Below are 23,981 nucleotides of genomic sequence, written 5' to 3'. Positions count from 1 at the left end.
TTGATATGTTAAAAATGCCAGAGGGAGCAGTCAATCTAGACTTGTCCCAGTTAAAGATAAGGACGGGTTTCCTTTAGCGCTAAGGATAGCGTTGAAGAGTGATGGGGAAACCATTTTGAGAATATGCTATACCACGATAAAGTAGTAGGAAATTATATGGAAAAGAATGAAAAAGTTTGCGAAAATACGGATGTGATTGAAGATTGATTCTTGAAGGAAGAGTCAGAGAAAGTACTAAAAGAATTAAAAGTATTAAGGCCTCCGGTGCTGATAGTGTGGTAAATGAGTTTTTGAAATATGGGGGTTGACAGGTTAGAGACAGACTATTGAAGATTATTAATACTATTATTGAAAAAGGGGATGTATCTAGTGATTTTAGGATGATTCTTTTTAGACCTAGAAATACTTTAGATAAAGTTCTAAGAGAAGAATAGTATTGTTTTAGGAAAGGGAGAGTAAGCGATCAAATTTTCAGTCTTAGGTTAATAATTGACAAATGTTGGAGTCATCAGACCCATTTAGTCCTCAGTTTTACAGATTATCAACAAGCATTTAATTCAGTAGAAAGAAGAGCCTTTGTAATGATAATACATTAATGACATTAGTGATATGTAAGAGAACACAATTGCTACAGTTAAGGTAGGAATTAAGGCTTGTAGCTGGTTTCGATACGCTCTATCTCCATTTACTTTTGGCAGGATTACTTCGATGTAAGTATCCTACGTAACACGGCAAAGGCTTTGTGATAGCATAGAATCAGATGGGAAGGTAAAACTTCTAAACTTAGATTATACTTATGATTTGAGTATCCTAAATTAAAATGTTAGCGAAAAGAATGATTTTCGGAGGTTTTGGTATTTCAGGGTACAAGAATAGGTTTGAAAATTAATGTTAAGAAGACTAAGTCGCTTAGACTAGGAATAAACGAAGGGGAAGAGGTGATGTTGGGTAAAGAGAAGTTCCATCAAGTGGATAGCTGCATTTAGCTCGCTAGTATTATTAGTAAAGACGATGGGAGTAGCGAAGATGTTAAAAGTAGAATAGCCAAGGCCCAGGTTCTTTTCACAGTTGAAAAAAGTATAGAAGAATAGGAGGATGTAATATTGGAAGCTATAGGTATGACAGTGGTCAAGTATGGCTCGAAAACGTGAGCACCTTGGAAGACGGAGGAGGGTTTGTTAGATATTTCCCAGAGGAATTGTCAACCATTTTTTTTTTTTTTTTGGCACCTGTTTTACTAGACGTATTTCAAACAGTAAACTATATGAAAAATGTGGTTCTTTACCGCTTTCTAGGGCTATAATGAGAGAAAGGTTGAGGGCATGTTTTGCATATGAAGGATGATAGATTGCCAAAGATTGTCCTTTTTGGCCATCCATCTAGGGCCATAAAAAAGCAGGTCGTCCCTGAATGGGAGGGGAATAAATCGTAGAAAAATGCTTTAAAGGAAATTAGAACTTCCTGGGAGAATATAAAGAGGGAAGCTATGACTAGATTGGGGTGGAGGGGGATCTTGCACATCTGTCTTAGCTTCAGGTGACACAGTGCTGCAGTGAGTTGATAGTAGTAGTAGTAGTAGTAGTAAACATCACTTAGAGAAACCTATTCCCAAGCATTCTCGTAATCAGCAAGCTCAATAGAGCTGGAAATTCATTTCAGGTTGCGCGTGAAAACTGTTCCATGACAATGTAAACTAAGCGTTTTTTGTCCACTGCGGTCTAATATTCCAGTGCGTGTTCTTTTTTTTCTTTGTTTTCGAGGTCGAGATTGTTAATGGTAAGGAGGCGTATATTGAAAAGCGTCCTAGACATGAAGCAGCCCAAACCTCGATTGAAAATTCTGCTTTTTCTTATTATTAGAAAAGTAATACTAACCCACGATTTTCAAAATATTCCTATATGTCGGTATTAGCTGCACTATTTCCTTTTATTAATTCAGGCTTCGGGTGAAAAGATTCTAATGTACATTTCATTTACAGCAATTCTCCATATAAACCAAGGATTAATAGTTTTGAATGTACTTCTCTTTCAGCCCTATCTTGGTATTGAAAAACTAGATGTGAAGTTTGAAGACGGATACATATACTGCAAATTTTTGCGTAATGGTAGGATAACTCATAATGGTCAAAATTTTGATATATCTGGTATTAACTACCATATAATGGTTGCAGCAGGCCCAGCCGAACAAGGTAATTTATTTATTTATCTTTTTTTTGCTGATCCTAGCGTAGTTTACTATAGCCTACTAACTTTTTATGTAAAAAAAATATTTACTTGTAAAGTTCTTACTAGCTTTTCTATGTAAAGTTGTTGTTTATTTTATTTTTTTAGCATAGTTTACTATGCTAAAATATCTACATGAATTGATGGTAAGCTTAGAAGGCCTAAAATTGAATATTCTGGTTTTATATGAAAAAAAAATTCACAAAATAACATGTGGCTAAGGCATGCAATTTAGTTCTTTTTCAGAGGCAACTCTATAGCGTTGCCTATATTTTTCAAAGAGGCACTTCATATGGAAGAGGTCGTCGTATAAACTTCAAAGGGGGCTCATTCGATTGGAAGCTAAGATTTCTGGTTTCCTATTTAATAACAAAATGTGATTCGAAGGCAACTAACACCCCTTCCATGCCCACCATTTCCCCAAACACATCTAATCAAAATTTTGAGATAGTCATTTTGTTCTACATATTTGATTTCCAGATAGAAATTATGTTTTTGAGAAGAACACTCCCACCACAGCCCTCAGGACAGGAGTTTTAAGTTATGTCCTGGGGGCATATAAGGTTTTTATAGAAAGATTTGTCGTAGAAACTTCAAAAAGGGCTCATTCGATTGGAATTTGAAAGGGCTATCACCCTTCTTATTGCTCAAAATTTATTTGAGGGCAAATAAGCCTCCTTTCACGCCCACTAGTTTTCCAAATACATCCAATCAAAATTATGATACATCCATTTTGATCTACATCTTTGAAAGTTCTGGACATTATATCTTTGAGCAAGACACTCCCCCCACAGTCTGCAGGGCAAGGGTTATAGGTTATGCCCTGGGGCATAACTTATAACCCCCCCCCCACCCACGCCCCTTTTTTCCCCAAATGCATCAGATAAAAATTTTGAGATAGCCATTAAGTTAAAAATAGTTCAAAAGTTAGATAACAAAAACTCTGGTGTTGACACAACCCTCCAGGGCCAGGGGGCAGACGTTGTAAATTATGCCCTGGGGCATATGTGGTACTTATTAAAGGGATGCTCGTATAAACTTCAGAGAGGGCTCATTTGATTGGAAATTAAAAGTTCGAGGTCACTTTTTAATAGTCAAAAGAGATCCGAGGGCAACTAGCCCCCCCATGTCTTCTTTTTCCAGGCCCATCTGACGAAAATTTTGAGATAAACATTTTGTTAAAAATAGTTGAGAGGTCGGATAAGAAAAACTCCGGTGTCAATACAACCCCCAAGGGCCCGGGGGAAGACGTTCTAGATTATGCCCTAAAGGCATGTATTGTTCTTATGAAAGGGATGCTCGTATAAACTTCATAGAAGGCTCATTTGATTGGAAATTGAAAGTTGTAGTTCACTTTTAAGAGTCAAGAGATTTAAGGGCAACTAGCCTCCCCCCCCAACGCCCTTTTCCCTCCAAATCCATCCGCTCCAAATTTTGAGATAGCCAGTTTTTGAAAATTGTTCAAAAATTAGATAACAAAAACTCCGGTGTCCACACAGTCCCCCAGGGCCTGGTGGATAGGCGTTGTAAGTGTTTTCCTGGGGGCGTATATGGTTCTTATGATCTTATGAGGGTGCTTCAGAGAGGGCTCATTTGATTGAAAGTTGAAAGTTCTAAGTCACTTTCTAAGAGTCAAAAGATATCCAAGGGCAACTAGCACAACCCCCCCCCCCCACACCCTTTTCCCCAAGCCCATCCAATAAAATTCTTATATTATTGGACACAATTGAAGTTATCAAGTATTTTGTAGTAGGTTGCATCAAGACATGGCTAATTGTAGAAAGAGAAAAGCCAAGATAGATAGTCCAAGTAATTGAGAGGCAAATGTTTAAATAGCTGTGTGACACGAGTAAATGGTAGGAGTAAGTATGACTCTCTTATTGGACATATACGAATTTTATCGTATGCGTCCAATAAGAAATAGTCATTTCATTTAAAATAGTTCAAAGGTCAGATAAGGAAAACTTCTATGTCGACGCAAGCCCCCAGGGCCCGGAGGCAGGTGTTGTAAGTAATGCTCTGGGGGCATATATAGTTCTTATGGAAGGGATACCCGTATAAACTTCGGAGAGGGCTCATTTGATTGGAAATTGAAAGTTCTTGTTCACTTTTTAAGAGTCAAGAGTCACTTTTGAGATGGATATTTTGTTAAAAATAGTTGAAACTTCAGATAACAAAAACTCCGGTGTCGACACAGCCCCCCAGGGCCCAGGGATAGGCGCTGTAAGTTATGCCCTGGGGGCATATATGGGTGTTATGGAAGGGACGCTCGTATAAACTTCATAGAGGGCTCATTTGATTGGAAATTGAAAGCTCTAGTTCATTTTTTAAGGGTCAAAAGTGATCGGAGGGCAGCTAGCCTCCCCCCCCCCCCCCCCTCCCCACACTCCAATTTATTTTTTCCCAGAGGCACTTTATATAGAAGGGGTCGTCGTATAAACTTCAAAGGGGGCTCATTCGATTGGAGATCGGGAGATCTAGTGCTCCTTTAAGAGTCAAAAGTGATCAGAGGGCAACTAGCTCCCCCCCCAAGCCCTCTTTCCCCAAATCTATCTGATAAAAAATATGTGATAACCATTTTGTTAAAAAATAGTTCCAAGATCGTATAACAAAACTCCTTTAAGTAGTGCTAATTCGTTAAAAATAGTTCAAAGGTCAGGGAAGAAAAACCCCTGTGTCGACGCAACCCCTCAGGGCCCGGGGCCGGCGTTGTAAGTATTGCTCTTGGGGCATATGTGGTTCTTATGGAGGGTTGGCTCGTATAAACTTCGAAGAGGGCTCATATGATTTAAAATTGAAAGTTCTAGTTCACTTTTAAAGAGTCAAAAAATATCAGTGGGAATCTAGCCCCCCCCCTCCACGCCCTTGTTTGCTCAAACCCATCCGATGAAAACTTTGAGATAGCCAATTTTTTCATAATAGTTCAAAGATCATATAATGAAAACTTCGGGGTCGACACAACCCCTCAGGGCCCGGAGGTAGGTGTCGTAAGTAATTCTCTGGGGGCATATACAGTTCTTATGGAAAGTATACTCGTATAAACTTCGGAGAGGGCTAATATGATTGTACATCTATAGTTCTTGTTCAATTTTTGATAGTCAAAAGAGATAGGACGACAACTAGACCCCCCCCCCCCTCTCCACGCCCTATTTTCCTCAAACCCATCTAATCAGAACTTTGAGAGAACCATTTTTTTCAAAATGGTTAAAAGATCATATAACGAAAACTCCGGGGTCGACACAATCCTTCAGGCCCCCGGATAGGCTTTGTAAGTCATGCCTGGGAGGTATATACAGCTGTTGTAAAAGGGATGCTCGTATAACCTTCAGAGAAGGCTCATTTTATTTAAAATTGAAAGTTCTTGTTCCACTTTTAAGAGTCAAAAGAGATCAGAGGGCAACTATCCATCCACGCCCCTTTCCCCCCCCCCATGCATCCGATAAAAATTTTGAGATAGCCATTTTGTTAAAAATAGTTCAAAGGTCAGAATGAAAAAAAACTCCGGTGTCGATACAACCACCCAGGGCCCAGGGGCAGGCATTGCAAGTTGTGCCCTGGGGGCATATATGGTTCTTATAGAAGGGATGCTCGTATAAACTTCAGAGAGGGCTCATTTGATTGAAAATAGAAAGTTCTAGTTCACATTTAAAGAGTCTAAAGAGATCGAAGGTCAATTAGCCCCCCCCTGCCTTTTTTTCCCCAAACCCATCCGATAAAATATTGAGACAGCCATTTTGTTAAAAATGGTTCAAACATCAGATAATAAAAACTCCGAGGTTGACACTAACACATTTTTTCACTTTGATATTGGTACTTTGATATCAGTTTTGATACTTTGATGAACATTTGATTTTTTTTAAGTTTGATTTTGAAATAGGGACTTTTTAATAGCTTGAAACTTTTTGCAATTAAAAACGAACAAAAAATAATTAAAAAAAAACTTTCCGAAAAATAAGTTTTTCAAAGAGAGGTAAAGGCCACTTTAAAATTAAGCTCAGAAGATACAAATACCTGTTAAAATTAAAACACAAAAAGACCAGAAATTACTACTAAAGAATAAATTACACACAAAATGAAAATATTTCAAAGAAACAATCATAGGCAAATAGCTATGCAACAAGTGACGATATAAATGAATAAATAGATCTTAAAGCAAATAATACTTAAATTGACTTTGAAAATCAAGCGTAAGACGAAAAAAATATTTTGCTATCGAAGTATAAATGAAACTTAAAACGAACAGAAATTAAATAAACAATCACTGCAAACAAACATACAATAGATATTAATATAAATGAATAAATAAATATTAAAATGAGTGAAAGTTAAATTGAATATGCAAATCAAGCTTGAGACGAACAAAAATCACGACAAACAAGAGTTTGGGTATCGCCTCCTTCTCTCACTATAAAAGTCTAAAACCTATTGCGTCATTGGCGCCTCACTGAAAACTGTATACGTTTTGACCAGTTTATAGAAGTGCAAGAAACCTCAAATTGAATATTTGATGTATAAAGATATTACTTGCTGAAAGGTTCAGTAGTTTGAAAACTTGTTTGACTATATTTGCGATCTCCCTTTCAATGATGTAAGAACTGGAAAAGAACGCATTTGAAATAAAGTTCATTTTCCGTTAAGCACCAATGACGCAGTAGGGTTTTGGTTTTTATTTACAGTTAAGGAAGAGGGCAGTATCCAAACTATTGTTTGTAGTGAAACTATATTCGTCTTGAACAACTTTAGAAAGAACTAAATAAATTATTTGTAATAAAATTGGTTTTCAATAAAGCCCTCCCCCCCTCCCCAACAGAAAGTTTCCAGCAGAAAATTCCCCCGTCAAGAATTCCTCATGCGACAATATCCCCAGACAATTCCCTCTCCGTAGAAAATTTCCATTGGTCAATTGCCCCGGAACATCTACACATGTAAAATTGAGTCGCCAAAGAGAAAGTAAAATAAATAAAAAGAATCCTGTTTGTGAATTTTGGCCACTTCCCCCAGTGTAAAATTCACGGAAAGTTCCTCCCATACTCTCTCTTCCTCGTGGAAAATTTTCCCCAAGGAAAACACCCTCCGTTGAAATCCTTCCCTTCGAAAAATCTCTGTGTATTTTCAAACAACAAATATTGTGCGTAAACAATGGGCAAATTTCATAACTTACAGTCCCAGAGGCATAGTTACTGGACCTTTCAACTATGCTCAACAAAATGGCTCTCTCAAAATTTTAACCAGATGTCTTTGGAAAAAGGGGGCGTGGGAAGAGCCTAAAGCCCCTTCAGTCTTTCTGGTAACTTATAAAGGGTGCTAGAAGTTTTAATTTCCTTATAAAAAAACCTAAAATACACAATCCCCCCAAAAAGATGGTATATTTTCTACATGCAGGCAATTACTTTTAATCACTTTATTACCACGGACGGTTTGATGGTAGAAGACTTCGAAGTGGATACTTGAATTCCAGGGCAAAGGCGAAATGTTGAGTTGGAACGACCGATTTGTCTCCCATAGATTTTGTTTAACCGACCAGTTTTTCAGAAACATAGGCGGTGGCATATTTGAGCGGGAATTCATAGATGTGTGCTTTTTAAAAGGTACAAAAGAAACGCAGTGCAATGGACCATACTTGAAAATACGGTATAATTTTACTGAAAGAAATCTTTTTAAGTTGGCTAATTACTGTTATTTTAAATATTTCAGGTTTAATCCGTAAACATTGGGAATATGCAGTAAGTAGTGAAAAAGTAGATCTGGATGATTACGGAAAAGTAAATGCCAGAGACGTTCAAGGACTCATCACCTGCCATGGGATACTTATGACAATTGCTTGGATGCTTATCGTCCCAATTACTACACTGTTGCCCAAACACAAGCAATCCTGGAACGGGAAGAAGCTACTCAGCTTACCACCGTGGTTTGCAGTTAGTTTTTCATATATAAGCTTAAGCTAGGGCCGAATGACTCCTAGCTTTAAACAACCTCTTATATACCACGCGTGTTTTTTCCTAAGGAAAATTTCTAAATGAAAGTCAAACCCAAAATATCGGCTAACTTTCCTCCCAGTGGTGAGCTTCCAAATGTTTCCTGTTGTCCCCTGGGAACTAGTGACAAAGGAATGAAAATTTCCCAAAGAAATGAGAATTTTTGTTTATGAAACAAAGCAAAATTTTTTTTCGTTTTTTTTTCAGATACTGTGTTACTAAAATATTGAGTAAAAAACAAAGTTTTTTTTTCAAATGAAAGTAAAAATGAATGTCATTTTTTAAACAAACAGAGATTACACCATGTTATGGGGGGCTGCTAACCTCTCAACCTCCAATCCAATTCTCTACGCCAAAATTTGGCAAGCAATTTACTATGAGCATGGTTAAGCATACATAGCCAACTGATGCTCTCAAGTGTTTACATACAAATGACCTTTCAAAAAATCTGAAATTGAAAACTTAATTGTTTAATGCAAGTGAGGATAATCAAATGAGAACAGATTGAGAACAATTTCCAAGTAGTGCTATAAAGTGTTATACCTTTAAGCGCTTATTTCGGTGCTCTTGAGTAAAAGTATCTGAGAAAAAAAGGTAGTAACGTAAAGTCTGAGGGGCTGAGACGGTAATATCCCTTATTATATACTACAATTTCTGTATGATTTAAGTTTTAATGCTAATCTTTCCTTTCATTTAAAAAGAAAATATTTTGTTTTCTTAAACTTAACTTCACATATACGATGTGGTATCACATGAGATTTATTAACTCTAATGCTTTTACGGGCCAGGACTAATACAAACAATATAATACTATACGAATCATAGCCGAATAAACACCCTTAAATCCAGATTAAATTACAAAAAACAATACACGAAATTGTCCCTATGTCTCATACCTGTACCAACAAACTTACTCAACTTCTTAATCCCCATACAATTTCTGCCATTTAATATTATATCCACCCATTCTTCTCTTGTATTCCACCCGGAAAAATTTCCCACTTTTTTCCCGATTTTCCCGACCATTTAATTCTTAACAAAAATCCAAAAAATGAATTAAGTCATCCTCCCATCCCCACACATTGGGCAAAATTAAGGACGTATATCCAACTTCGCCCTCCCCAGATTCTTTCTCGTATCACCAAATGGTAAAATTTTTCCCCTTGCTGATATTGCCCACTTTAGTTCCTTCTTATTAAGCCCTCCCTTAAAATATAGTTCCTCTCCCCAAGCTTCTTTAATCCTAATTTACAGAGATAGAGAGAGATGGGGACGCTAATATATCACAATACCATTTTTGGATTTTCTAGTTCTCTAAAATAATCCTTTTCCTGTTTGGAAACCACTCCCCTTTCTAGCGCTAATCCTTCTCCGTTATTCCACTGCTTAGCTTCTCCTCAACTTTCTAAAATACATCTTGCTTGGTTTGCTCAACAACCTTTCCTCGTGTCACTCAAGCACTCTTGGTATCCTGCCTTTAATAGACTATAATCTTGCAGAGACACCAGTTTCTCCCAATACCTAACCATACTAACTAATCTATTTACTCTTAAATTTGTCAGTGCCAAATCACCCTTAAAACTAATCCATTAAACTTACTGCTTACACCTAGCAATTTCTTAAAGAAAATTGACTGAATCCTTCCTAGCTTATTCCTATTTTTGAATTCCCAAATTTTACATAACAGTGCCCGTAACCTACAATTGAAAATCATTTTCATTAACTTAATTTCACTCAGGCCTATATTCCTTAAACTACTTCTTAATAAATTCTACATCGCCTGTAGTCCTCTACTCTCCATTAAAATCAATATGGCCTCCCCATTTACCACTTGTTGAAACTTTACACCCTAGGTATGAAAACTGATTTGAAGTTAAGTACAAATTTCTGTTTTATGCAGCAAAAATGTATGACCACCCTCATTTACAGGAAAAATTCTGCTCGTTTTTGCTTTTTTCTCGTCACTCTTTGAAAAAGTGTTTCTTAAGTTTGATTTCTTTTCGTTTTTAGTAGAATATTTAGGGTATTTCAGGAAGTTTGCTTCCAAAACATAGTTTCTGTATATTTAAATATTTCTCATTAAAATAACTATTTTCACTTTCAATGTAGTGGCATATTCTGCATAATGGAACATCTCGCCTCCTCCAGTATTCTGTGGCCATTGGTTTAAATTTGAACAGCCCCCGTGATCGTAGCTTTTTGTCTTATTTAGGAGAGAAGAAGGCACACAATCCTTGACTCATGCACTACTAAACCTTCTCCCAATATCTCATTCAAAATGTTGAAATATGCTAGCTTTCTCCCAAAGTTTATGAATTTGCCATTGGGTCTTAAATATGTATTTGCATGATTTGTTCGTCTCCATGAAAGAGGGGATGCTTTTTGCTAAAATTACTTTTTAATAAAATTACACAAATCTAATAGAACAAACCTTAGGCTACACATGTATAACAAACCTACTTTTCCTTGAAGATTTATCTATGATGCTTTTTATAGGAAGTGAGCTTCTTGAAAACTTTTAGCCTTTTCCCGGGGGCTGCATGGTCATGCTTGCTTTGGAGCAATATTTTTATTTTGACCTTTCTGGTAATAATGGCCAATTTTAATCTTAACGCAAAGCCAATTTTGTTCTTATGGGCACCGTGACCGTGACGGCGCTATGGCACCCGGCTGCACCTTGATCAGTTTTGGCTGATTAACTGGGTTCTATTGCTCGTGATTTTTGTTAGAATTAAATCTTTCCCAAAATAAAAAAAAATACAATAGTCAAACGTGCTTAAAATATAACACTGAAAATATGAAACTTTTTACTTTCGAATTTAGAGGCTTGAGAATTCGCTTATGGGATCTTTTAAATTAAGAATTTGAATGATGCATTGTTGTCACGAAAGGATCCCTTCTGAGGGAAATCCCCTTCTTTTTGAAATTATGAAAGTTAGCTTTGGCTAATACTTATTGACGGGTACCTTTAAGCTTAATAAATTCAATATATTTGGAATCAACATGAAATGGAGATGCTTTTGATGCATATATCGTTTCCGAAATTTTGTTTCAGGGTTCCAGTTACTATTGGTACAGGTCGCTCTTTACTTATAGTTCATTACACCGTGAACTTTTTGATATGCGTTACGTCAAGCTCAACTCTGTAGAAAATATACAAAATCAATTTTGCTTTTGGATGGCAAAGCTGCTCCCCTATTGAGGCAGTAGCAGCATACACTTCAATGAGGAGCCTTGCATGGTATCGGGGATAAAACTGACAGGTTTTTTTTTAGGTAAAATACATCGGGGGCCGAGCTGCCAAATCCATAAAACAAAAAGATGTGAAAGAAATAAATCACATGTTTAGTTTAAACTATTGTAATCTTCACATGAAAATAACTTTCATTATTTTTCTGTTGAAAAAAGAATGTGTTTTAAAAATACCAGTGTAGTTAGTCAAATTGGCTTTTATAACAATTATTTGATATTCGGTGTCCTGTTTTGCCATTGGGTATTAAATTGGGGAAGATCCTCTGGGTGGATACACAAATTAGAAATTAATCAAATTTTTTTCTTTCTTTTGAGTGTTGAAAAATAATTTGCCTTCATAGAAAAATATTTCGGTAATCATAAAAATACGAACACTAGCATTTTTTGGGCACACGCTGAGACGACCAGTCGGCACCATGGTTCCTGAATCTTTTCTTTCTTCTTTTTTCCTACCTTTTTTGGGGGAAACGAAAAAAAGACAGGTAGCCGTTTTTCCAGCACATTTTTTGTTTCTTTTTCGTTTTTTAAGTGTCGCTTCTATTTTCTTAAACCTCTTTTTCCTTATATTCTGTGTTCTGAATGCAAATACCATCGTAGCCCAGTCTAACGAATTTTGCTGGACTTGTGATGCTTGATATCTAGTGAATAGCACAGTCTTTATTTTTTCTAAAGAAAACGTTAGTCATTGTCAAATAACCTAAAAGTTAACCTAATAAGTACCCAATTAATTTGGGTGCTAATCCTCTTTATTGGACAAAATCATTAGGAATAGACAGTTCAAAGCCAATCGAGACTATTGTCATTATAATAGATAAAAACAAATTTGTGTCAACCAAAATGAATTATAAATGGCTCATATATTAAAGTCTTGTTCAAGAAAATGATTATCCTATTTTTATTTAACAATATTTGTACGGATGTGGATGATTTGGTTTGCGTATTGCATATTCAATGTCGGCAGGAGCGAATCTTCAGCATTTTTATGGGGGGGGGGCAAGCACGGTCCATATCTCGATAGTCAAAGGGCATGGGATTTATAATATCTTCTTTCTGCACATTATTGTGGGGGGGGGGGCAACTGCCCCCCTTGCCACCCCCAAACGACGCCCCTGGATGACAGTCCCAAAGAATGAGGTGACACCCTTCCCTAAGTGTATCATTGGGATCTCATCCTTTAATGCTTAAGAAAGTAATATTTTATCCCTTAGAATATGTTCTCAGAATGCACAAAAGAGCCTTAGTTGATTCTCTTCTTCTTCTTACTCTTTTAGCTGCATCGTTTACTTGCAAGAAAGTAATATTTTATCCCTTAGAATATGTTCTCAGAATGCACAAAAGAGCCTTAGTTGATTCTCTTCTTCTTCTTACTCTTTTAGCTGCATCGTTTACTTGCAAGAAAGTAATATTTTATCCCTTAGAATATGTTCTCAGAATGCACAAAAGAGCCTTAGTTGATTCTCTTCTTCTTCTTACTCTTTTAGCTGCATCGTTTACTTGCTATAGTGGCTGTAGCCTTGACAGCATGTTCTTTCATCATCATATTTATTGCAAAAGCAGGCTGGGTCAATGTGGAAGATCAACTTGCGAATAGTCATGCAGTCATGGGAGTCATTATAACAGGTTAGTATAGGGAAATAATTTTCCTTTGCAATAATTTGGCATTTATTGCTAACTTATTCCCAGAACCTGTTGATTTTCATTCTTGTCAAGCTCAAGGGATAACTATTTCAAACACTTTTGCTCATTTTGTCGCAAGCTAATGCTGTTTTAGCCCACCACAGTATGATGGCATCGGTGGAATATTGATTAACATTTGCTGGGGCCCTCCGTCATCATGCACTTTCGATTTTTTTTTTTTCGTTAATTAATTTCCGGCCAAAATATGAATTAATTCACAGGTAGTAAAATTTTGGTCAGTTCGTCCCTTTTTATTAAATTGGTCTGAAGAACTACTCCCAGGACAGTGGCGGACCCAGGGGGGCGAGGTAGCGCGCGCCCCCCTAGCGTAGTCTTAAGTAGTGTAATTTACTTAATTAACTCAAGGTTGCGGTGATTAAACTTGCTCATAACACAAGTCTATCGGATCAACCTATTTTGCGACCCCCCCCCCCTAAATTTTTTTCTCGGATCAACCTATTTTGCGCCCTCCCCCTAAAAAAAATCCTGGATCCGCCCCTGTCCCAGGAACATTTTGCCTAAAAACTTATTTCTTTCGTGTTTTGAGCCGCCGCCCTAAACAACGAATATGTCTGCAACTGTTCATAATTAGTAGCCTTGACCAATCACAGCCAAGAAACTGACATGGCTTTGTGTGGCGATTGGTGATTAGCTGCAGTAAACGTAGTATTCTATCTTAAATTTTATTCGGTTATTTTTTTAATTCCCGGTAAGCTTTATAGTGCAAGATCTTTAATGTTTTAGGGACCACTGTAGTCAATTGAGAGGGAGACAGGGAGCATTTGCCCCTACATTCCCTCCTTCTAGAATAAAAAACACACCTTTTTGGTATTTTCATTGAAAAATACCCTTTTTGGTGTTTTCATTGGAAGAAATTGAAAAGAAAATTGCCCCTCTAAGATTTTGAAATAAGTTCCTCCTCCCCCAACATATTCGTGAATTTGCGCCCTTGTCATGGACTTATTTCGGGAAAATGGAGTACATGCGTCCCCTGCACATTTGAAATGACATGTAATATTTGAAGTATGTGAACGGCTTACCTTTACTTCCACCACTACCACAAATGCTCTTCATTATAATCAATTACTGCTCTCATTTTGTTCCCTTCATTTTACTCCATAGCTTTAATAACATCCAGAAGAATAAATAACTTTGTCACTAAAATAAGATTTGGTTATTTCAGTATTTTCAACTAAACATCTGGCAACAGTGTGACAAGTTCGACAAGCTTGATAAAGCTTACCGTATTTTGGTATAAATAAATAAATAAAAGGAATTTTATGAAAATAGATTAGTACGCATATTCTACCATCCGTTTTGTTAGGTTCTTTTAGATATATTGAAAGCGATCATACATGACAATTATTCTGATATCATCTAATCAATTATAACCTATATCAGCAATAAAAAGACAAAGTCTGCTTCCTGAACACGGGGTTATAGCAAGAATTTCCCTTGGAAGGTGGCTTAATGAGCTTCAGGAGCCGCCTCTGTAGGTTTTGCACTGAAACGGGTGAAAATTTGCTTTCGTATCTATTCTATAGCCTTATAGGCTAGAATTATAGCCTATAATTCTATAGCCTTACCCTAATCAACTTACCTAATTTTGCATCGAGTCAATACTTACCTCTGTTTTGCAACGAGGCCTTAGTTTTTGTTTTTTTTTGTTTTTATCAAAACTCACTTTTAAACCTTGTTATTTTTTATATCTTAACTCATGCATGGGGCACATACCATTGAACTGAAAATTTCTTGATTTTATCGGAACTCTTTAGCTAAAAAGTTCTTGGTTTTAAGTTCAGTTGATTTGAGTCATATAAAGCTAAATGAAAGTATCATTTCCCCATGATCTAAACCCCAATCAACTGTTTTTGGTAAGAATTATCCACTGAGAGCGTTAGTTTTCTTGTTGGCTTGATTATCTAAGGGATTTGTATTCCTCAATGATTCTCCATCAAATTAAATTTGAGAACTCATTCATTAGATTTAACATCCATTTTTTGATGATCTTGATTAATTAATATAAAAGATTAGTAAGAAGATAGATAATAATTCAGCAAAAGTTCCCTCATTTCCACGGGGCTCAGATGCTCAGAATTTTTCTAATGGTTCTGAATTGAATTTTGGGATCTTTTTACTGGAATCTTAACATATGGAGAAAAAATGTTATTTAAGAGTCATGGCGATATAGAAAGAATAAGGAAGGACCCTAAAAAAATAAACAAATAAGAATCTGGCAAAGGAATTTCATTTATTCATTCAATCTTGAACGTTTAGGTATGTTCAAGGTATATTCATTCAGTGTTGAAGGAAATTGTTGAAGAAAACGTTCAAGAAAAGTCTATCACTATAATGTATTGCATTGCAAAACTTGCGTAAAACGTCGACGTAAGATATCACCCGAATATCAAGGTTGATAAATCAATAAAAAAAAATTGATTAGAAAATTAACACATACAGAAAAATAATAAGATGAAAACACGCAATACAGCAAAGGAAAAAAATGGAAAGGCAGCGTAATCTAAGAAATTATTTGCGTGTGACACAAAAATTAGCACTTGCGCTAAATTGAATTTATAATACAAATCAACAGTAATCTTATTGTCGTTAGCTTAAAAATCATTTTGTGAGCCGCAGCGTCTGCTGAGTGTCTAAAAGACAAAGGGCCCACTAGAGAATTTGTACAGCACCACAGGGAACTCGCAAAGCTGCCGGATTACTGAAATGATATTTCCTTTGAGCTGATTGTTAACGTTTTCGTAACAGGTATGCTAGAACATTTTTTTAGGGACTACCCTTTCCTCAACTTTAAAAAGAAAATTTTGCTCCGTCTAATAGAAAAATAAAGTTCCCAGTTTCTAATGATGTAAATTTAATTAAATCTGAAAATCTTAATATCTGGGACAAAACAGGAGAAGTTAAATGGTTTCTCTAAAATTTCTGGAAAAGTCGGTGTTGGCTTTTAGTTTTCTGTCGTTCATTCGGGTCTCCTATCCAAAGTCTACAAGTCGTGGCGAGACTGCCCAATCAGTTCTTAATAGTGTGACAACACAAACTACAAAAGTTTACAATGAACAAAACAGGGCAATTCCTTAAGGTACCACATCGCTTTAAAGAAAACGTACCTGGTATAACCATTTTTTTGAAGCTAGTTCTTTTTGGCATTCATCATTCGTATAATTCTGTTTTCAGAATTCGTATAGGTCGTGAGTTTCAATGTTCTTTTTGCGTTTAAAAAAGCAATTCCGTTCGAAACACAAGTCAGGTGTCTACGTGAAAAAAAGAATAATAAGGTGCAGTTTATGCGTATTAATGGTGCTAGGTATCGACTTCAAGCTTTAGTTCAGGGTTAACACCTCTTATGTTTTCATTCCTCTATAATTGAATCTTCAGTGCCCAGCAGAGGCCTGCTAATCTTGGGAAACGAAAGCATCGAAATTCTACATAGAAGCTTGATAGTTCGGATATCCTAAATAACATAATAAGGAAAATAGATGGTGCGATAGTATGCTCTAGACTATAAGAAGCTCCTGGGATACATGTATTAATAAGTTTTACGGTTTTTGAAGATATTTTTTTTTCTTTTTTTTTTTAAGACAGAAATCTCTGACAAATTTTTCCCTCCTTTTTTCCACGGTTAGAGTAACCATGTTTAATTTTTTACCTTATAGTAAAATTAACTTTTAATTCTAGACTTAAGATTTTTTGGTATTGGAGGGGAGGGGGGAAGGACAGACATATTTTCTCAATTTCCTATTGGGAGCTATCGCTTTCCCCAAGCTTAGATGCCTTTATATTTCTTGGGCACCAGGATGAAATTAGAAAATTGATATTCCGACTTTAGATCCAAAAGGGCCTAACCCAGGTATCGAAGTACTGATTTTAGTTGTCCCAGATGTTAGACCATACTTTGAGGATCTAACGTGATTTTAAAATCTAAAATGATTTTAAAATCTCCAAAGAAGAGAACAAGAAGAAAAATCAACGCAATAATGGAAGCATCATTTAGCCTTCTTTAATCTTGGACTGAGAAATTATCCACCCCCGAAATTAAATTCCAGCGAAATACAAAAATTAGACCATGGATTAATGAATATAAGCGTACACTAAACATACAATAAATATATAAGCATGTTGTGAGCGGATTATTTTGCTTGCCTATGATTAATGTGATCTAGCGATGGTCTTTAAACATTTTCGTGCGCAGCTTATCATTTCAACTAATAGTTACAAGGTCAAAGGCATTTTAATTCAAAAACTGTATATTCTTTGATTAAAATTAGAAAACATACCGTGTGTGTAGTTCCCCTAATCAAGCAAACCAAGATTCACTGATTTTCCCATGGCTGTTTAGGATAGATATTTGTTTAAAGCGTCATGAGTCAGACAAATATTAGATATGTTATGTACAGTAGATAATTGAACCCATGAGAATGACGTAGAGCCGTATGGCATAGGCTTTGTACTTGCTTCATACATTAATGCCTTGGCTATGCAATAAAAGTTTCTTGTTATTTTTCAGTATTGGCAATCTTGCAGCCTCTTGGGTCGATGTTGCGTCCAGCCCCAGACCATCCTAAAAGATGGCTTTTCAATGTCGTTCATGCATGTACTGGATACCTACTTTTCATTCTCGGAAGTGAGTGATTTTTTACTGAGTCTCTACACCACCTCACCATTTTTGTATCAGCATTTTAAGAATTTCCTTTTATTTTCTGTAAAGCTTGCCTTTTTTTGTGTTTTATTCGAATTTGTGTCGAATAAACAAAAAAATATTCCACCTATGCGTCAGCAGGTCACTTTTTAAAATCCATTTTTTAAATCGACAGTCTTATTTCAGGCTTTTATGTTGAGTAGTAGTGATGCCTGAGTGCTTGTACGAGGAGAAGGATTTTATTAGTTAAACACCACAAAACAAGCAAAAAAAATACTGCTGTAAAATGCGCCAAAGGCCATGTTGAATTGTCTTTATGAAAAAACGATATAGTCCACCATAAAGATTTTGAATATGAGTATTTAATTTTTTAGAGCCCGTTTTATGACACCCCCCCCCCTCGATTTTCAATTCAGCTCTATGAACTTCCGTCAACTTCTTGGTATTTAATAGTTTTGACTGAATCAGGTAATGTTTTAATTGTTTGGTAAAAAATTCGATGAAATTTATTTCTATATTGTCATTCTTTGAGGTAGTTGGACTCGTCTACGATAGTATGGGCTAAAATCGGAGATGCTGTTTTAATAACTTAAGGGGCCAAGGAGAATAGAGTAGCATGATATAATTTAATTTCTTAAAAAAAAACAAAAAAAAAACAACACTATATCAGGCCTTGCCTGTCATTTCTGATCCGCAAAGATGGACCGAGGCTCCCTAGCCCTGCATTAATGCAAACAAAAATTGGAAACAAAAATATAAAAATAAAAATGGGAAACATAAATGTCAAATACAAACACCATAGAACTTGAGATCGAATATATTTACACAAACTGAAGACGAATTTAACGAAACTTTAAGAAAACATCTGTAGGAAATTGTCATTATAAAAGATAGCAAATATCTCTAAAGTAGTTGAGAAAAACCCGTAAAATTTTCATTGGGAAAAAGAATTTAGACATGAATGACGTCAGATTATGTAATGATGATTTGACATGTGAGAACAAGATTACAAGTAGTGGAAATATTTTTCGACAGATTTAAAATTTGGCTTAAAAAAATTCTCTAGGTAAAGGGAGTTTTGATGTTACATATCTCACGATGCAGCGAAACTTTATCCAAAGGCGGAAAATTCTTGTGAAGAAAGTAGCCTACATATCTAAAACAGGGACACGTGCAGGGCTTTTGGATGGTTGGGAGGTGGGCAGATTACGAAGCCTGAACTATGGGAAGCGAAGGAAACTTTGTCGAAAACGCAGGCATATTTTCGTATTCCTTCGAATGCGAAAATTAGAAAGGAAAACAAATTAAAAATCTTAAAAAATATTTACGGTATTGTTTCTTTTTTTGGGGAGGGGAGTCAAAATTTATCCTCAGTTTTGCAGTTTTGCTTTCAGTTATATTTTACTTATTAACCTTTTCTTCGCACTTTTTTTTAATTGTTGCTTATCTTAATTGCATACGTGTTGAATTTTCTGCATAGCCTTATTTGATGTACATCGCCTTATTTGAAACTTCGATAAATTAAATACAGATGGGGCACTCAGGTATTAGTCAGATGAGAGGGATGATGTTAGGGGAATTTTGGGAGGGAGGTTGAACTAGATCAAACAAATTATGTCAATATATGTTGTCAAAAAGGCATTACAGCTATATCCCAGGAACAGCTTGTAGTATTGAATTGAAACTTTCAATACTTGTTGGGGGGGGGTATGCACACTATAGTAGTATTCACACTATGTGCATACTACTAATACTTCCACTACTGCTACTGATACTACTACTAAGGCTAAGGGTATTAAGCAACAATTTATAAGAAATTGAGAGGGGGGACGTTGTGTGCATGCAGGCTGTCAAAAGGGCGTATCAGCAATATCTTAGGAGTTTTAACTAATAAAAAGGCAATATATGTATGATGCTACTACCAGTTGTAGCATTACTACTGCTGCAATTGCTGCTAGTGCTACTTTTACTATGGCTAAAGGGACTAAGGTGAAACTTTCAGAAACTGTTGAGGGGACGTTATGCAAAATCAAAACACACTATGTTTATGCAGGCTGTCAAAAGGCGTATGAGTAGTATCTCAGGAACGGCTTAGAATATTAAGGTTAAACTTTCAGGTGATATTTTTTGGGGGGAGGGTATATTGAACTTAGTTCAAGCACACTATGTACATGTAAATTATCAAAAAGGTGTATCAGGAATATCTCAGAAATTCCTTAGGCTATGAAGCAAAAACTGTCCGGTTTACTAAAATTACTACCACTTTTGTTACTATTTCTACTCCTACTGCTGCTACTATTAAACTAAATCAAAATAGTTAAAGTGCATCCAGGGTACCAAAACGGCATAGGTCATCTTGAGACTGGAATAGGGTAAAAAGTAGAAACTTTCAGGAAAAGTTTATGTTGATGAAACTTAAAGTTTAAGTTTAAGCAGGAACTTTCAGTGAAAGTTTATGGTTCTATGCTTAAACTGATTGTCTGTATTTGCAGACAATCAGTAAAGGCTGTATTTGCAATATACCAGATGCTGGAACTTTCAGAACATGTTACTGGACATGTTGAACTAAACCAAAAGACACTATGTTCATCCAAGTTTGACATGAAGGCATATTTGCAATATCTTAGGAACCGATAAAGGTATTCAGTTGAAGCTTTGATGGCATGCTGAGGATGACGTTTAATTAGATATGGATGTTAAAAAGGCGGATATGCAAAATATCTGGTATGGCTAAGGGGATTAAAATGAAACTTTCAGGGGATGTTAGCTTAGGGTGTAAGTTGAACAAAATCAAAACGCATTACATCCATACGGGTTGTGAAAAGGGTATATCAGCAATACCTCAGGAACGGCTTAGTATTAAATTGAACCTTTCAGGGCTACTAAACAATTACAACTACTTCTAGTACTGCTACTATTACAGCTACTGCTTATGCTACTACTACTGCTAATACTGCTACTGTGAGTATTTACGACGGTGAAAACTTGTGACTGAGACTCCAACTGTTTATGACTGCGACTGTGACTACTTGGAATCAATATTGCGACTACTTGCGACTATGACTGCAACAATTAATTGCATTTGCAGCTATTTACAACTGCGAGTGTAAGTAATTGCGACTATGAATGCTTGAAACAGTGACTATAACTACTTGCGACTGTGACTATTTGTGACTGCTAATATAACAAACTGGAACTGCAACTGAGGCTACAAGCAATCGTGACTACTTGCAACTGCTGCAACTACTAATACTATTACTACTAATCTACTATTAACTATTACTAACCTACTGCTATGACCGCAACTACTTGTGACTGTTAATTCAATATAATATGACAAACTTTCATATTATATTGAATGTTTGTCATATTAATATGACAAACTGGAGCTGCAACTGAGGCCATACGCAATTGTAACTACTTGCAACTGCTACAACTACTACTACTATTACTAATAACCTACTACTACTACTATTACTTCTATTACTACTACTGCTACTACTAATACTACTGCTATTACTACTTCTACTGCTACTACTGCTATTACTACTAATATTACTACTATTACTACTACTAAGACTTTCAGGGAAAGTTAAGGGGGGTGTAAAACTCAATGAAAATAAACAATGTATATCCAGGCTGCTAAAAGGGTGTCTGTGCAGTATCCCAGGAAAAACTCAGGCGTTGGACCTTCAGAGTATGTATTTTGGGATGTTAAAGTAAACGAATTGACTCTATGTACATCCAGTTTTGTCAATAGGCCATATCTGTGAATTCTCAGGAACGACTAAGGATGTTAATTTAAAACTGTCAGGATATGTTTATTCAGAAACTTACAGGGCGTGTGGAGAGGGATAGTTGATTTATATTTCTCCATAGTCGAGGATGTAACGTGATGGGGGTTAGAATTCTGTCAGCCCTATGAAATCCCAAAGATTAAACAGATTTTTAACCCAGCTATTATTTCCAGCTATTATTAAAAATTGTTGAAAATTTTTGTCAAACATATAAATAGTAAGCCAAAATCTGGATTCTTATAGAGAAAACTGAAATTATTTAAAATATCCTTTTCTTAGCCAATGAAAACTACTATGTCAAATAAAAACGAACGGAAATTAGTTTTAAAGAACTTTTTCCACAAAAAAAGTTTTTCGAAGAAAAGTAAAGAGATACATTAACCCAAAGATTAGCAGAAATACAGTCAAATAATTTTTTCAGCGTAAAACTACCGTGAATCAGCATGAAAAATAAAAACACAAACTTTGATTTATTTTTTTAGTGGTGAGCATTTTTCTTGGCACTCTAATGAAAGGTGAAGAATGGGCAAGATGGATAGTTGTTGCTTCTGGTGCAGCATATATTATCTGCCAAGTTGCCTACTTCTTGTTTAGAAAACCTGACGATTCAGAGAAGTCGGAATCTGACGATTCAGGGAAGTTGAAATCTAAGGTACGTGGCCTATAACCAGTAACTACGCAGCTGATCGTCTTTATCGCTTGATATTAATTATTGTTCAAGCTGGGAATGTCAATCAGGAGTGTAGACGACCACCTCTTCCGTTTTTTGGGGAAAAAAACACGTTAATATTCTTTTGGGATATGAAAGGAGCTTGAAATGATCGATACCATAAAGGGCAATATCATCCTTTCGACGTGGGAAAATTTCTAAAAACCAGAACTTTACAGGAGAAGGAACCTAAAATTACATTTTAAGGCCTTTTTTTCTTGAAAATAAAAGGAAAAAAACACGTTAATATTCTTTTGGGATACAAACGGAGCTTGAAATGATCGATACCATAAAGGGCAATATCATCCATTCGACGTGGGAAAAATTTTTAAAACCAGAACTTTACAGGAGAAGGAACCTAAAATTACATTTTAAGGCCTTTTTTTCTTGAGTTTACGACAAACTTCAAAATAAGACCAAAGCAGTTTTTTTCGTTATTTTTTCAATTGCTAACTGTGCAGCTTCTCGTTCATTTTCAAGCGACATTTCAGACAAATCATTCATCAAAGCATTGCCCAGGTGCCTTACAATAGAAGATTGAACTATTATTGATATTGGTTTCCACAGGAGTGGGGGGGGGCAAGGGGTCAGTTACCCACCCTAATAATTTGGAGAAAACAATCATTATATAGACCGTGCCCCTTGTCTGTCCAAATAGGAACCCGTATTGCCCCCCCCCCTCCCAAATAAAAATTCTGGAGCTACGCCTATCTTGGTTTCACCTTAAGCAGTCTAAAGAATTCACACAGGGTGTACCCTTCTATATTGCTCATGACTAGAGAAACACCCTTCAAATTCAAGCAGCCTTGTAGACATGAACCTTTTTTTGGAGAAAGTATCCTGTTTTTGATCTGCAAAGCTACAAAGCTATTGTTAAATGTTACTAGACATTTTGGTACATTTTAAATCCTTTTTTTCTAGTTACACTTGTTGCATTTAAATCTTGTTGTGTTTCAGGCCTTTCTTTTCTATTTGTGCATTATCCATTTTCCATGTGATTTCCTGCAACTGACCTTACGTGCAAATATTAAAACCACTGCAATTAGGTAATGTCTCAGATTAACAATGCAGTTTCTATCCTGAGTTCCAGATAGATCTATATGGCTGAGAACGGAAGATCCATCAACGCCACAAGAACCATTACTGTTTCTCGAATGCTCTACTTCTTCAATAGAATTCACTATTGAATTTAAATTTTGAATTTCAATATTGAATTCAATGTTCAGTGAATTGAAATATTGAATTCACTATTGAATAATAGAATTCAAAGCTCTCACAAAACTTCAGATGCGTTTCAAGAATCGTCTTTACCTTGTTCTCCAAGTTGCACCTACCAAAAACGTACATAACTATGTTTGGATGACATCTGTCAGCTTCTCAGGCACATCCACGTACAGAAGGGGGGGGGGCGGAGGGGGACAACTGTACCTTTACCGCAAAACTTTATAAAGACATGATGTTCCCTATATATGCCGGCGAAGTTTATACGACCAACCCTTACATATGAAGTGCATCAGGTAAAAAAAAAATAATACATTGAAGCCGTATGACCCTTTAGTATAGGCAACGCAGGTTTGTTTTGTTCGCATTTTTGTTCAGAATATGTGATTAACTTATTAATTCCAGTCATTTTGTTTTTTCAATTTTGTTACTGAAATAGCAACAATCAAATTTAATTAAAAAAATCAGAAATCT

The 23,981-nt window shown here is 36.0% G+C and overlaps 1 protein-coding gene across 1 annotated transcript in view; it reads left to right on the top strand.

Moving 5' to 3' along the window:
• LOC148947705 (uncharacterized) overlaps window positions 1–23,981 on the top strand; it is a 142,152-nt gene that overhangs the window by 96,581 nt on the left and 21,590 nt on the right. The window contains exons 13-17 of the mRNA XM_089095382.1: window positions 2,032–2,188; window positions 7,917–8,137; window positions 12,931–13,069; window positions 17,649–17,765; window positions 22,060–22,229. Of these exons, the coding sequence (XP_088951508.1) occupies window positions 2,032–2,188; window positions 7,917–8,137; window positions 12,931–13,069; window positions 17,649–17,765; window positions 22,060–22,229 (804 nt within the window). The remainder of the gene's footprint in view (window positions 1–2,031; window positions 2,189–7,916; window positions 8,138–12,930; window positions 13,070–17,648; window positions 17,766–22,059; window positions 22,230–23,981) is intronic.

The sequence above is a fragment of the Artemia sp. Qi Xiang Cuo genome, chromosome 10 (assembly GCF_049724085.1).
Source record: "Artemia sp. Qi Xiang Cuo chromosome 10, ASM4972408v1, whole genome shotgun sequence".
NCBI lineage: Eukaryota > Metazoa > Arthropoda > Branchiopoda > Anostraca > Artemiidae > Artemia > Artemia sp. Qi Xiang Cuo.
This window is presented reverse-complemented; position numbering and strand designations above follow the sequence as displayed.